Source organism: Geotrypetes seraphini, chromosome 6 (assembly GCF_902459505.1).
Source record: "Geotrypetes seraphini chromosome 6, aGeoSer1.1, whole genome shotgun sequence".
Classification (NCBI taxonomy): domain Eukaryota; kingdom Metazoa; phylum Chordata; class Amphibia; order Gymnophiona; family Dermophiidae; genus Geotrypetes; species Geotrypetes seraphini.
Window position 1 is genome coordinate 50,311,329 of NC_047089.1, and position 13,339 is coordinate 50,324,667.

The window sequence follows — 13,339 nt, forward strand, 5'->3', positions numbered from 1 at the left end:
GTTAATTCCCTTGAAACAGCCAATTGAGTGAAACATGAATTCATGCTGGGACACAAGATAGGTTGAATTTGTTTTGAATTTAAAAAGAAAAATGATCAATGAAGAATACTATAATGGCAAGAAAATATAATGATAAAACAGCAACTAATTTGCCTATTTTTATATATTAAAAAAGTACTACATAAGGTGAATGTCCATATTGCTGTCTGTTGTTCTGCTGAGCACTGGCATTGAAACAGCAAAATGCATTTATTGCATACTTGTCCTCTGTCGGAAACATTATGGTGGTATATTAGTTGTGTTAATAAAAATTTATAAACAAAGCCCTGCCAGCTGAACATCTCTTTCTCTAGTTCAGCAGCAGGAACTTTGATTTATAAGAATGGAATACGCTAAATATTAGAGTACTAAGGCTTATATGGATGCTGCGGGGACGGTGACGGGGCGGTGAATGGGATGGCAGTGGCGGTGACGGGGCGGTGAAAGGGATGGCAGTGACGGTGACGGGGCGGTGAATGGAATGGCGGTGATGGGGCGGTGCAGAGGATGGTGGGACGGGGACAGATTTTTTCCCCGTGTCATTCTCTAATATACATGTACTGCAACACATTGTACATAAACCCTATATTGTAACATTGTGAATGTAAACTGTAACCCATTCTGAGTTCTTTGGGGAAGACAGGATATCTCTCTAAATAAATATGCTACACCAGTTTTTAGAAGCCATACTTTTTTTTAAAGAACTTTATTAGCCGATGTTTGATCAAGGTTCTACAAAGACAGTCAACAGTTTTAGCATGCCTTCTCCCCTCTGGTCTTCTCCTTAGGATAATTTTACAAAAACAGTACTGTTTGCTTGCCATTTACTTCATTTAAAATAAAAAATGTGACGAGGATAAAGTGAACTTTGAGAAATGAATTGTGGTCATCATGGGAAGCCCTTACACAGACACTGCAATTACTGACCTAATATTTAACTGATTGGGCTGCATAAGTGAAAACTGCCTTGGCATGCAAAACTGCTTACCAGGGCCCCACTCTAACCTTATAAAGCAGCAATGAGGCTGCCTTAATATCCTCAGTGCTGTCAACGATCAAATACTGCACAGAAGCCCAATATGAATTCATAATTCCACAGGAATTTGACTAGTTACCAAGGCAATTTTCCTTTTAGGATTATCAGTAAACTGCAGCTTAGTCACATTCTATTAATGCAATAACAAAGGGTTTCAAACACAAAGTTACAACCCTTCCATCCCAAAGAGAACAGAAAAAAAAAGCTAAAACAAAAATAAATATTCCTACAAAATTGCACCTGCCTTTGTTTGGACACATACTACACAGCAATACAAGATTTTCCTTGTAAACAAACAAAAAAAAGTTATCCTGATGTAATGAGGTTAGTCCAAGTCCATATCAAATCTAATGAGGTTAGTTCAAGTCCATATCAAAGGTGGTGTTTTCATTGGGACAGCAATCCCCATTTTCCTGAGGGATTTCAGCATTATGTAGGTTCTTATCTTTCATGTCTTCATCTTTATGAATACCCTTGCCATTTAGAGTCTTTTCATCTTTGGGGGATTCTACTTTAGGTTTCGGCTGTGTCACAATGTAGGAACAGTTATTGTCCAACTCCTGGATGAAAATAAGGACAGCAAGTCAGTTTTGCATAATTCCGCCTCCTGCACAGAAAGTGGAGGCTATACTAGGCATACACCACACATACCACTAAGGGACCCTTTTACTGATAAAGGCAATGGTTGATACTGAAGGCACCCGAGGTCAAAATGTGTTTAAAGCGCTTAAGTCAGTAGTGATCAATGCAAGGCCAGGAAGCCAATGGCACCCTGCAGTGACCTTCTGGGTGGCCCACACACCTATCCAGAATCCCCCACCCTCACCCAAGCAAGATTTGGTTCTTGCTCACTGTTCTCATTCCCAGCAGTGCTGCTCTTACTCTTTGGGTCATTAGCAGCATAAGTGAAGTAAACATGTTGCCTTTGGCATACTAAAAGTGCTCTCTCTCCTACTGCTTCCTATCCCCACATAGGTTGGAAGCAGTAGCAGAGAGAAAGCTTCCGGGCCACCGAAGGCAGCGTGATTACTTCACTCACACTGCCAGTGGTATCAAGCATCAGATTCCATTGGGTGGGTGGGAGGGAGAATCATATGTGGAGGATAATAGAGAGATGCTGGATAGAAGAGATGGGGAAGAAAGGGACAGAAAGATGTCAGACCTCCAGGGAAAAAAAGGGAAGGGGAAGATAAAATGCTAGACCATAGGAGGGGGGGGGAGGGGAGGAAATACCAGACAAGGGGATGAAAGGGAAGGCGGAAAGAGATACTAGACAACAAAGGGGAAGGGAGGGAAGGAGAGAGAGATGCCAGACCAGGGAAGGAAAGGAGAGATTCCAGACTAAGGTAGGGAAACAGATGCCAAACCACAAAGGGGAGGGGGGGGGGAAGGAGGGAAATAAAGAAGGGGAGAGAGGTGCCAGACTGGGGGGAAGGAGAATGGCACATATGGATGGAGGGGAAGGGCAGAGAGAGGGAAGAGACTGCACATGGATAGATAGGAAGACATGGAAAATTAGATAGATTTGAGAAGGAAGCAGAAAAATGCTGAATGTTAAAAGATAATGCCAAAGACGTACTGTGACTCAGAAGTGGGAGATCAGTAAAGTGTACTCAATATACACTTCCCCCTCCGAATCCGCGGTTATTCGCGATTTTAAAATAAAACACACACATTTTAATTTTGTGGGCTATTTTAAGCCCTGTAAAACCCCCCCTTAAGCCTTACCTGGTGGTCTAGCAGGTTTTTGGGGCAGGAGCGATCTTCCCAAGCTCCTGCCCTGTGCAGATCGCTCATAGGAAATGGCTGCCTTGAGCTCCCGTCATAATCTTGAGAGACTATGGGAGCACAAGGCAGCCATTTCCTGTGACCAATCTGCACGAGGCAGGAATGTGGGAAGATCGCTCCTGCCCAAAAAACCTGCTAGACCACCAGGTAAGGCTTAAGGGGAGGCTTACAGGGCTTAAAATAGCTGGGGCAAAGCGGGGGTTAGGGGAAGAACCGGCCCAAATATTATTCGTGGGTTTTTTAATATTCACGGGCCGGTTCTGCCCTAACCTCTGTGGATACGGAGGGAGAAGCGTATATAGATTTAGACTGACTCCTATACAGTCAAGAGAACTATAGTCTCAGTAGATTGATCAAATACTTTCCTATATGCTCAGAGATATGAAACTCTAATGGGGAGTGATAACACCCCCTCGAAGGAGTTCACCGTCCAGTCATTGCATTAGATCATGTGATCAATCTCTGAGGCTAAATGCTAAGTTATAACAATATCATAATTTTTAAATTTCTTTTTATGTTGTTTCTTCTTATTATATTTTCTAAAAGTGTTCAATAATGGAAATCAGATGGCAAAAAAATCACAAGTTTAGCTTTTAACGTAATCCGGGGATCTCAACATGGCCCCGTTTTGGAATCTGCTTCAGGAGACCCGAATAGAAACTTCCAAATCCTTTAATCTGTGAGAGAGTGTGACACTTTCAGTTGGAAGATTAATTATAAATCTGCGATCGTTTCGTTATTAAGCTGACACAGGCAAATGAGAGCATCTTGACATGGTTGAGGCAGGAATGCTCCAACAAACTGTAGAGTTTGGGAGGGAGGTAACTAGGACTTTGCAAAATTGATTTCGAACCCAAGACTTTGGAGAAATACTATAATCCTATGGGTCGCTACAATAACCCCCTGTTGAAATGAGGCTTTGATGAGCCAGTCGTCCAGATATGGACAGACTTGAAGACCCTGTGTCTGCAGGGCTGCAGCCACCATCACCAGGCATTTTGCGAAGACTCTGGGAGATGAGGCGAGGCCGAAAGGAAGGAGTCAGTACTGAAGATGAAGATTCCCCACCTGAAATCTTAGGAATCTGTGAGAGGCTGGATGAATTGAAATACGAGTATAAGCCTCTTTGAGATCTAGGGAGCATAACCAATCACCTTGATCCATCAGGGGATACAGAGTTGGAAGAAAGAGCATCCGAAACTTCTTTGACAAGAAATTTGTTGAGAGCTCTGAGGTCCAGGATAGGTCGCAAATCCCCCGTCTTCTTTGGGACCAGAAAATAATGGGAATAAAACCCCATGTCCCGTTGGGTCAAGGGAACCTCCTCGACAGCACAGAGCCGAAGAAGAGCCTGAGCCTCCTGAAGAAGGGGAAGTTGCGACATGTTGGAAAAAAACTCTTTTGGAGGGAGATCTGGTGGAATTTGAAGAAATAACCCTTTCTGATGATGGTGAGAACCCAGAGGTCTGATATAATCTGCTCCCACTGTTGGTAAAAGTGATGGAGACTACCTCCTATGGGGAGGAGAGAAGACTGATGGATGAAGATGGACGTTATGCTCAGATTTAGATTGTCAAAAAGACTGTGCAGGCTTAGCTACAGCAGGAGTCTGAGGTTTTTGCTGACTCTACTGCTGTGGTTGTTTCCTAGATAGAGGCCTGGAGAAAACCGGAGTAGATTTCTGTGGATAACGACGTGGAGGTAGCTTATAAGGCTTAGAAGCTGGAGGCTTAGCTTTAGGTCAAATCAAAAAGGCAAAGGACTGTCATACTCTGACAGACGCTTGGTGGCAGCCTCAATGGAGTCGGCAAACAGCTCATTACCTTGGCATGGTATATTGGCTAGACAGTCTTGCAAGTTAGGTTCCATGTCCACAATGCGTAGCCAAGCCAGACATCGCATTGCCACAGAAAAAGCAGTGACACAAAATGACATTTCAAATGCATCATAAGTCATGAAGCATGAAGAGACATATTTGTGATAGAGAATGGTGGAGTTGTTGAAACTCAGGCAACCGGTGCTCAGGTAAATCAGAGAAGTAGGGCATGGTCTTTATGCAGTACTTCAGATAAGATGTGAACATGAAGTTGTAATTCAAAATCCTGTTTGCCATCATGGAATTTTGATACAAGACGGCATCCAAATTTATCCATTGTCCGTCCTTCTCTGCCTGGAGGAACTGCAGCATAAAGCTTGGTGGGATTAGGTTTTTTGAGAGATGATTCTACCACCAAGGATTGGTGAGACAATTGCAGCTTCTCAAACTCTTTACAAGGAACCATACAGTAACGAGATTCCATTTTTGATGGAATAGCCGGAATTGAATAAGGAGTCTCAAGATTTCTCAGAAAAGTTTGCTTCAAAATAGGATTCATGGGAAGTCTCATGGTGTCCTTTGGCGGATGTGGCAATTCCATCTCAGCCAAATATTCAGGAGTATACTTAGACTCAGACTGAAGATCAACTTGAGCCTTACTCATGTCAAAGATGAATCTTGAAAAAGATGTGGATTTTGAAGATGAAGAGCCCTAAGGAGAAGTGGAGTGAGACTGAGGTGTTGCTGAATAAGAAGGAGAAGCCTTCTTGGAGTATTGGGAAGGGACATCTGTATCCAACGTAAGAGTCACAGAAGATGCTCTTCTGTGTGATATAGGCAGAGTCAGAGAGTGCTTACGTTTGAGATGTCTCGATGGAGAGGTCCCAGGAGTATGAGGAACTGAATGTCTTGACTCGTGCCTCGTAGAAACAGGCAAACGAGGATCCCTCGTAGTAGGCCTCGATAGAGGAGTCCGGGACCTGGACGAGCCTCGTGATGGAGAAGTACGAGGCATTGAAAGCTTCAGAGTTTGAGACCTATTCCTGGTTTTTGAAGGGGTCTCGATGGGCCTCAAAGAACGAGGTATAGAAGACTCTTTATCCTTCCTCGATGCCTTCCTCAGTGCCTCAATGATGAAGAATGCTTTGAGTGGGATCTCGATCAAGGCTTGTCCTCCACCTCGAGCAGGTCGAGTAGCTGGAGACCCGGACCTGGAAGGACGAGGTGAGGAGTCACTGGACGACAAAGGTCGAGACCTAACAGGTTTTGCTCGTTGTGCCTCGACAGAATGCTCAGACTGGCTCGCAGAAAGCAGGGTCGAGGCAGGGGCAAGCTTAACGAAAACAGAGGTCTGCCTGGTCAATATGGCTTGCAGCATGTCCTCGAAGACAGGCACCGAGACCAATGACTCTGGTCTAGAAGGTGCAGCAGTGCGCTCCATAGAGGGCGACCTCGAGGATTAGTATTCCCTATTTTTTGGAGGCACGCTTCGGAGGTCTCGTAGATGCTGGCACGACTGCACTTGTTGCATGGACTGCCCGAGACTCAGCTGGAGGCTTCTTAGCTAACGTACCTGCGGAGGGAAGAGCAGACTTGCCTAAGGATGAGACCTTATGAGGCACAGCAGATGAGGCCTTCACAGACGAGGCGACTTGCTCGAGGTCGAGGACTTGGCCAACAAGGCCACAATGGAGGTCAAGGCTCCATGGAACCAAAGAGCTGCTGGATTTGGACACGATGTCTCCGGAGAGCTCTTTTTTGAAGGGTAGCACAGCACGGGCAGGACTCAGGACAATGTTTGGGTCCCAAGCACTTAATACACCAACGGTGTAGGTCAGTGAGAGAAATCGCCTGGTTACACTGGCTATACCTTTTGAAACCCGTAAGAGGCTTGGACATAGAAAAAAATACGGCCACTGCCAAACGAGGGTCGGCGGCAGGGCCTGAGTCCAAGCCCCACCAAATGATAACCGACCAAAAAAAGAAAACTTAAAAAAAAAAAAAAAAAAAAAATGTGCCGCACAGCGACTACTAAAAATAAACAATTAAAGGAAAAAGAAAGCCGCGGTGCGAGAAGGCAGAACTCAAAGACGGCAGAGCTGAGAAACAGGTGCTTCTTGGCTCCGCAGAAAAACGAGAACTGAGGTACCTCACAGGACATGCACGACCTACGTTCGGTGGAAGGCACTCACGCATGCAGCACTCGCAAACTCTTTGAAAGTTCTTCAAGCAAGTCTGCTTGCGAGGCTGTCCGCTACGGGGCTCCGTGGATGACATCACCCACATGTTGAGAATATGCTGCCTGCTTGTCCTGGGATAAAAAAACATTACTGATTAGATTTGTAAGGAAGCATACTATTGGGGGTGGGGGAAAGTGAGAGAGAGCATGGGAAAGTCTCATTTGGAAATCTCAATTTTCTCATGTTTGAACTAGTCTACAAGTTCTGACAATTAAGTTCATAAACTCATCTTAGCAAAAGTGTTACATAGCTCATTGCTGAATATCACTATGGTCATTTTTGAAGTACTCCCCTTGAGAAGCTATGCACCAACACCAGCACCTAGTCCACCCTTCAAAGCAATTTTGGAACTCTTTTTCTGGAATGGCCTTTAGAGCTATTGTATTACCCTTGATGTCCTGAATGCCATCAAAATGTTTTCCTTTCAATATTTCCTTTATCTTCGGGGTAAAGAAAAATTCATTGGGGACCAGATCAGGTGAGTAGGGACGGTGTTCCAATACAGTTGACTCCCTCACAGACAGTGCCATGTGAGCTGGTGCATTGTCGTGATGCAAGAGCCATGAGGGACCATTTTTACACACACATTTCTCATGTCAAGATTTTCCTGCTTCTCTATCATGTTTACTTGGTCTGCTATGCTTCTCACAGTCAGCTGACAGTTTTGATGCACAATTCAACAAATTTTTGCAATGTTTTCGTCAGTTCTGCTCATTACTGGCCACCCTGACCTCTCTTCATTGGTGACGTTTTTTCTCCCCTCAGAAAAATGTTTAATCCATTTGCACACTGCCGTTTTCTTCATGGCATTATCCCCATAATCTCAGGCTAACATGTCCCTGATTTCACTTCCACTCTTGCCAAGTTTAATGAGAAATTTAATGTTTGTTCATTGCTCCAACATTCTCGCAACAGCACAAAAAAAACAAGCAACAATAAAGACACCGCCACATGTCGACACAACTGATATACCAAGCTTATGAAACCTTACTGAGCTATTTGTTCAGTGCTGCAAACGTAAGCATATAGTGACAAGTTCATGAACTTAATTGTCAGACCTCGTATGCATCCTTATAGCTATGCCCCATTTTTAACAGTTCATAAGACTAGCTTTGCCTGCTTATGGTGTATTCAGCAGTACTGAAGTAATGTTATAGAGAATGAAGACATGATATATATGCAGTTCCTAGACCACAGCAAGTTGATTAGGTAATCTTTCCAAAAAAATCCAAAAAAAATTAAAATTTTGCTTCAGGAAGCTAATACCCAAAATGATTTGATTGAAGAAATCATTTTTCAAGACTGACCCATATTAGATATTCTAGCAAATTAAACTAAGATAGAAATGCTTTTAGTCATGCAAACCAAATAAAACAAAGTTCAGCTATAACAGATCATTTTAGACTAAAAATACTCCTAAAAATTCTGCACTTACAATTTGTTTGGTTTTGATTTCGCTTGCTCGTACAACTGGATCTTGATAAGGACACAGCTTAGCCTGAGCATTCATAGCATTATTCATCCATTCCATCGTTTCACTGATATATTTCTCCACCTTCTCCATTTCAACTGCATCTATATGGTTATATTTCTCATCCTGCAGGGAAATAGCCAATATCTGAAGCAGCAACTTGTTAAAAAAAAAAACAACACAAAAACACCCACAACTAATCTACCCCTTCAACACAAAAATTCAGGACTAATCGATTTGGGATTCTGCTTGTTTGCTAATTATCTCCCTAAATTCAGACATCGTTCTGGTTACAACTCTCGGGCATCACAGCATTTAGATCAATCAACTTTATAAAATTTTAGAATTAAAAGTGAATTAAATGCAAAAGCTTTAGGTTTCCCAGACGTCCGATAGGAGCCCAAATCTCTTAAAGGTATAACTCATGCACCATTCAGCTCAAGTTCCAAAAATATTTAACTGTACTAAATCTAGACATCACATAAAAGGAACTAGGCACATCACTTAACTTACTAGATTTAAGCATCTAAATTTCCCCATGCTAATATTAAGAGGCGGATTTTTGACCAAAGTCCCTATTTATCAACCTATGCTAACGATCTGCATCAACACTGGTTAAAATACATTAGGTGCAAAACCTCTGTAGGATGAGTTTTTAGCACTTCTGGGATTATTGCCCTGCAATTATTGAGCAAAGTTTGTTACTATGCATTATCTACATGGAACACAGTCAGATATACTTCTTCAAGTGTAGTCACTATATCACATTAGTACTTCAATATGAGGTAAAGGCCCCTGCATTAACTGCAAAAGGCTAAACACCATATCTTAAAATTTTATAAGCTGTTTCCACCAAAAAATTAGTCTTAAACAAATTAACTTCAAACAACCCACCTTGTTTCTATAGTCTCCAAGTATTTTTGCATATTGTTGCAGTCTGTGTCCTAGTTGGTCAAACATTCTAGGTCGTTCCTCTGCCTCTTGATACCTCACCTGAATCGGATGACCTTGTTTCTACAGTTAAAGATCAAATAAAAACAATGTTGCTGTAACAAAGATACTCATGGCCTGTTGTATAATGAATTTCAAGTAAGGTACACCTTATGACCATGACTAGATTAAACAGGTTTTTTAAAAAATCTATTTGGCCATGTGGTCTTTATCTGCCTTTAAGTTTCTCTGACTGATCTGGCAGTATATCATGGCCTGCCTAAGTATGCGTTACATGCTTTACAGCTTGCACAAAATGCTGCAGTATGAATTATATTTCAAGCGCCCACATATGAGCACATAACACCAATTTTATACAGCTTACACTGGCTTCCTGTTCTGCGTATTGAATTCAAAACTTTGTGCTTGATTTTCAAAGTACTGAATGATAAAGGTCCTGTCTTGAATTCGGTGTTTCATTTTTATCAGCCAGAGAGAACTTTGAGCTCTGAGAACCAGATGAAACTTGAAATTCTGTCATTGACTGTGTTAATATTAACAAGAATTCATCAAGCTACGCTGTCAATAAAAGGAGCAGTACTGTGGAATTTGCTACCAAGTGAAATTAAGCAGTCTTCAGATGTGATGCAATTTAGAAAACGCATAAAAAACTATCCCCCTCCTTTATTAACGCATAGTGCGTGTTTTAGCGCCCAGTAACTGCTCCGTCGCTCATAGAAATTCTATAAGCATCAGAGCAGTTACCGCTGCTGCTGGCACTAAAACCCGCGCTACGCGTTAGTAAAGGAGGGGGTATGTTATTTGAGAGGGAATATAAATGAATTGATTTTTTCTTGAATTTTTGGCAGGCAGGTCTTTTTTTCTTTTTTAATAAGTTTCTGTATATACTGTATAGTAAAGACAAGAAAAAGTGTACATTTTAGTATGTTTTAATTGTATGTTGATTATTTATTTATTTTTTTTACATTAGTTATTATGAATGTTATGATGTAACCCGCTCAGAACTGTGGATATAGTGGGCTATAATTTTTAAATAAATAAATGCAGTTGATGACTGATGTCTTCCAGATGGCTTGTGTGTGTGGTACTAACCTCTAGCTCATTACCTTTTGTGTAAAAAGTGCCCAAGTAGGTCTGATTAGAAGTGATTTTTCTAAGAAATGTTTTGAAGTTACTGAAAAATGTGAACTACAGACAGAAATATGAATAGAGGGACTTACCTTTAATTCATCCAATTTCTCTGCATACACCTGTTTAGACTGGTCTTCCCCTTCTTCATATAACCAATCCTCTGTCATTGTTAGAAGACTTGAAAATTTATCAAGATCCTACGGAAAGAAAAATGCTTCATTTGCAAGACTAGATTCACTCAAATTCATATTGGGTTTCAGCTACAAACAATCTCAAAAGATGAAATACTTTCAAATTATATATTTCTAAACATAAGCAATTATTAAAAACTAGAATCTCTTAAGTGTGTGAAGCCTCTAAAACCTATGCACTCATAAAATACATTAAGAAAAATAGGTCTTAACTTATCCCCTCCACCAGACCAGTCAACACATATAGGCTTTCCTTGGTTATATAAGCAAAAAAAAAAAAAAAAATTAAACTTAGCAATCCTACACATCTTTTTATGATCTACTAGATGATGCCCCGGCGTTGCATGGGTATTTAATTATAGCAATAACACAGTAAATGGATTGAAATAAAGATACTTTATAGTGGTGAATGAAATTATTTTTTTACAGCTTTATAAAAAAGTACAATATTCAAATTATAATGTGAAATATTTGACAAAATGAATACAATACAACTAACACAAAACTTGATTATAAACAACATTTTTAGTTTCACCTCCAGGAGCAAGAACATATAAATTCTTGGGTGAACCCACCCTTGATCAAGCAACATAGAGTTGTCCATGGGAAAAACAGGGGGATCTTAAATCCACTCCACAGTATGTAATAGTCTATCCCTGTGATTTGTTGATTGTGATAGAGAATGCAAGTCTCACTGGAATTTGCAATCTCTTAAACTGAAAAGGAAGATCTGTTGGAATAAGTGGCATCCAAAAGTTTCAGTATTGATTTAAACAACTTAATATGTGGAAACTCAGGTTGAAAAGAAACTCCATGCAGTTTTTTCCCGGTTCAGAATGGAACCTGTGTTCCTAGTTCAGCATATGTGAGTACTCATGTAATGTAATAACATTATGAACTGGGGTGCATGAAGGAAACAGTTACAAACACAGTTAGAACATACAAACTCTATATGTATGGTGTCTGTGGTAGAATAGAAACGATGTCCCTAGTGGTTATAGTGTCATAGAAAGTGTTTTATAGTTGGAATTACTGTGAGAATGGCAGCTTTTTACATTTTTTTCCATTGACATGAATGGGTGAAATCAGATTTTCTGTTTGTAGCTCCGCCCACGTGTGCAGGTGGGCCGCGAGACCCCCAGAACATATCACCCCAGGTAGTGAGGGATCTGCATACCAAGTTTCGTTCAAATCGGTCAAGCCGTTTTTGAATTACTGTGAGAATGGCAGGTTTTTACATTTTTTCCATTGACATGAATGGGTGAAATCTGATTTTCTGTTTGTAGCTCCGCCCACGTGTGCAGGTGGGCCGCGAGACCCCCAGAACATATCACCCCAGGTAGTGATGGATCTGCATCACAGAAAGGGTGGTGGATCACTGGAACAAACTTCCGGTGCAGGTGATCAGGGCCACCAGCGTGATCGACTTTAAAAATAAATGGGACATCCACGTGGGATCCCTATGAGGGTCGAGTTAAGGAGCTGGGTCATTAGCACTCAGACTTAATGGGGTGGGTCAGTAGAGTGGGCAGACTTGGTGGGCTGTAGCCCTTTTCTGCCGTCATCTTTCTATGTTTCTATGTTCCGTTCAAATCGGTCAAGTCGTTTTTGAATTACTGTGAGAATGGCAGCTTTTTACATTTTTTCCATTGACATGAATGGGTGAAATCCGATTTTCAGTTTGTAGCGCCGCCCACGTGTGCAGGTGGGCCGCGAGACCCCCAGAACATATCACCCCAGGTAGTGAGGGATCTGCATACCAAGTTTCGTTCAAATCGGTCAAGCCGTTTTTGAATTACTGTGAGAATGGCAGGTTTTTACATTTTTTCCATTGACATGAATGGGTGAAATCTGATTTTCTGTTTGTAGCTCCGCCCACGTGTGCAGGTGGGCCGCGAGACCCCCAGAACATATCACCCCAGGTAGTGAGGGATCTGCATACCAAGTTTCGTTCAAATCGGTCAAGCCTTTTTTGCGTGATCGCGGCACATACACACATATATACCTCCGATTTTATATATATAGATTCAACAGAACTAATGCGGATTTTCGGTTTTTTTGAAACTAGTGTACGTAAAAAGCCTCAAAAGTGGGCTGAAAAATGTCATGCTACAAAATGTCAAAGTTTAGCCTTCAGTGACTCCTGTAATAAAGCACAGTTACTTACCGTAACAGGTGTTATCCAGGGACAGCAGGCAGATATTCTTAACGTATGGGTGACGTCACCGACGGAGCCCCGGTACGGACACTTTTAACTAGAAAGTTCTAGTTGGCCGCACCGCGCATGCGCGGGTGCCTTCCCGCTCGACGGAGGAGAGCGAGGTCCCCAGTTAAGATAAGCCAGCTAAGAAGCCAACCGGGGGAGGTGGGTGGGTCGTAAGAATATCTGCCTGCTGTCCCTGGATAACATCTGTTACGGTAAGTAACTGTGCTTTATCCCAGGACAAGCAGGCAGCATATTCTTAACGTATGGGTGACCTCCAAGCTAACAGAGAGGGAGGAGGGATGGTTGGCCATTAGGAAAATAAATTTTGTAACACAGATTGGCCGAAGTGCCCATCCCGTCTGGAGAAGGCATCCAGACAGTAGTGAGTAGTGAATGTGTGAACTGAGGACCAAGTGGCAGCTTTGCAGATCTCCTAGATGGGCGTGGAGCGGAGGAAAGCCACAGAAGCA

The 13,339-nt window shown here is 42.0% G+C and overlaps 1 protein-coding gene across 1 annotated transcript in view; it reads right to left on the minus strand.

Annotated features, from left to right (window-relative positions):
• Window positions 1–575: 575 nt before the first annotated feature.
• Window positions 576–13,339, minus strand: part of HSPH1 (heat shock protein family H (Hsp110) member 1) — a 161,714-nt gene continuing 148,950 nt past the window's right edge. The window contains exons 15-18 of the mRNA XM_033950106.1: window positions 10,562–10,669; window positions 9,285–9,404; window positions 8,355–8,516; window positions 576–1,635 (exon numbers count right to left, since the gene is read on the minus strand). Of these exons, the coding sequence (XP_033805997.1) occupies window positions 1,432–1,635; window positions 8,355–8,516; window positions 9,285–9,404; window positions 10,562–10,669 (594 nt within the window). The 3' untranslated portion in view covers window positions 576–1,431. The remainder of the gene's footprint in view (window positions 1,636–8,354; window positions 8,517–9,284; window positions 9,405–10,561; window positions 10,670–13,339) is intronic.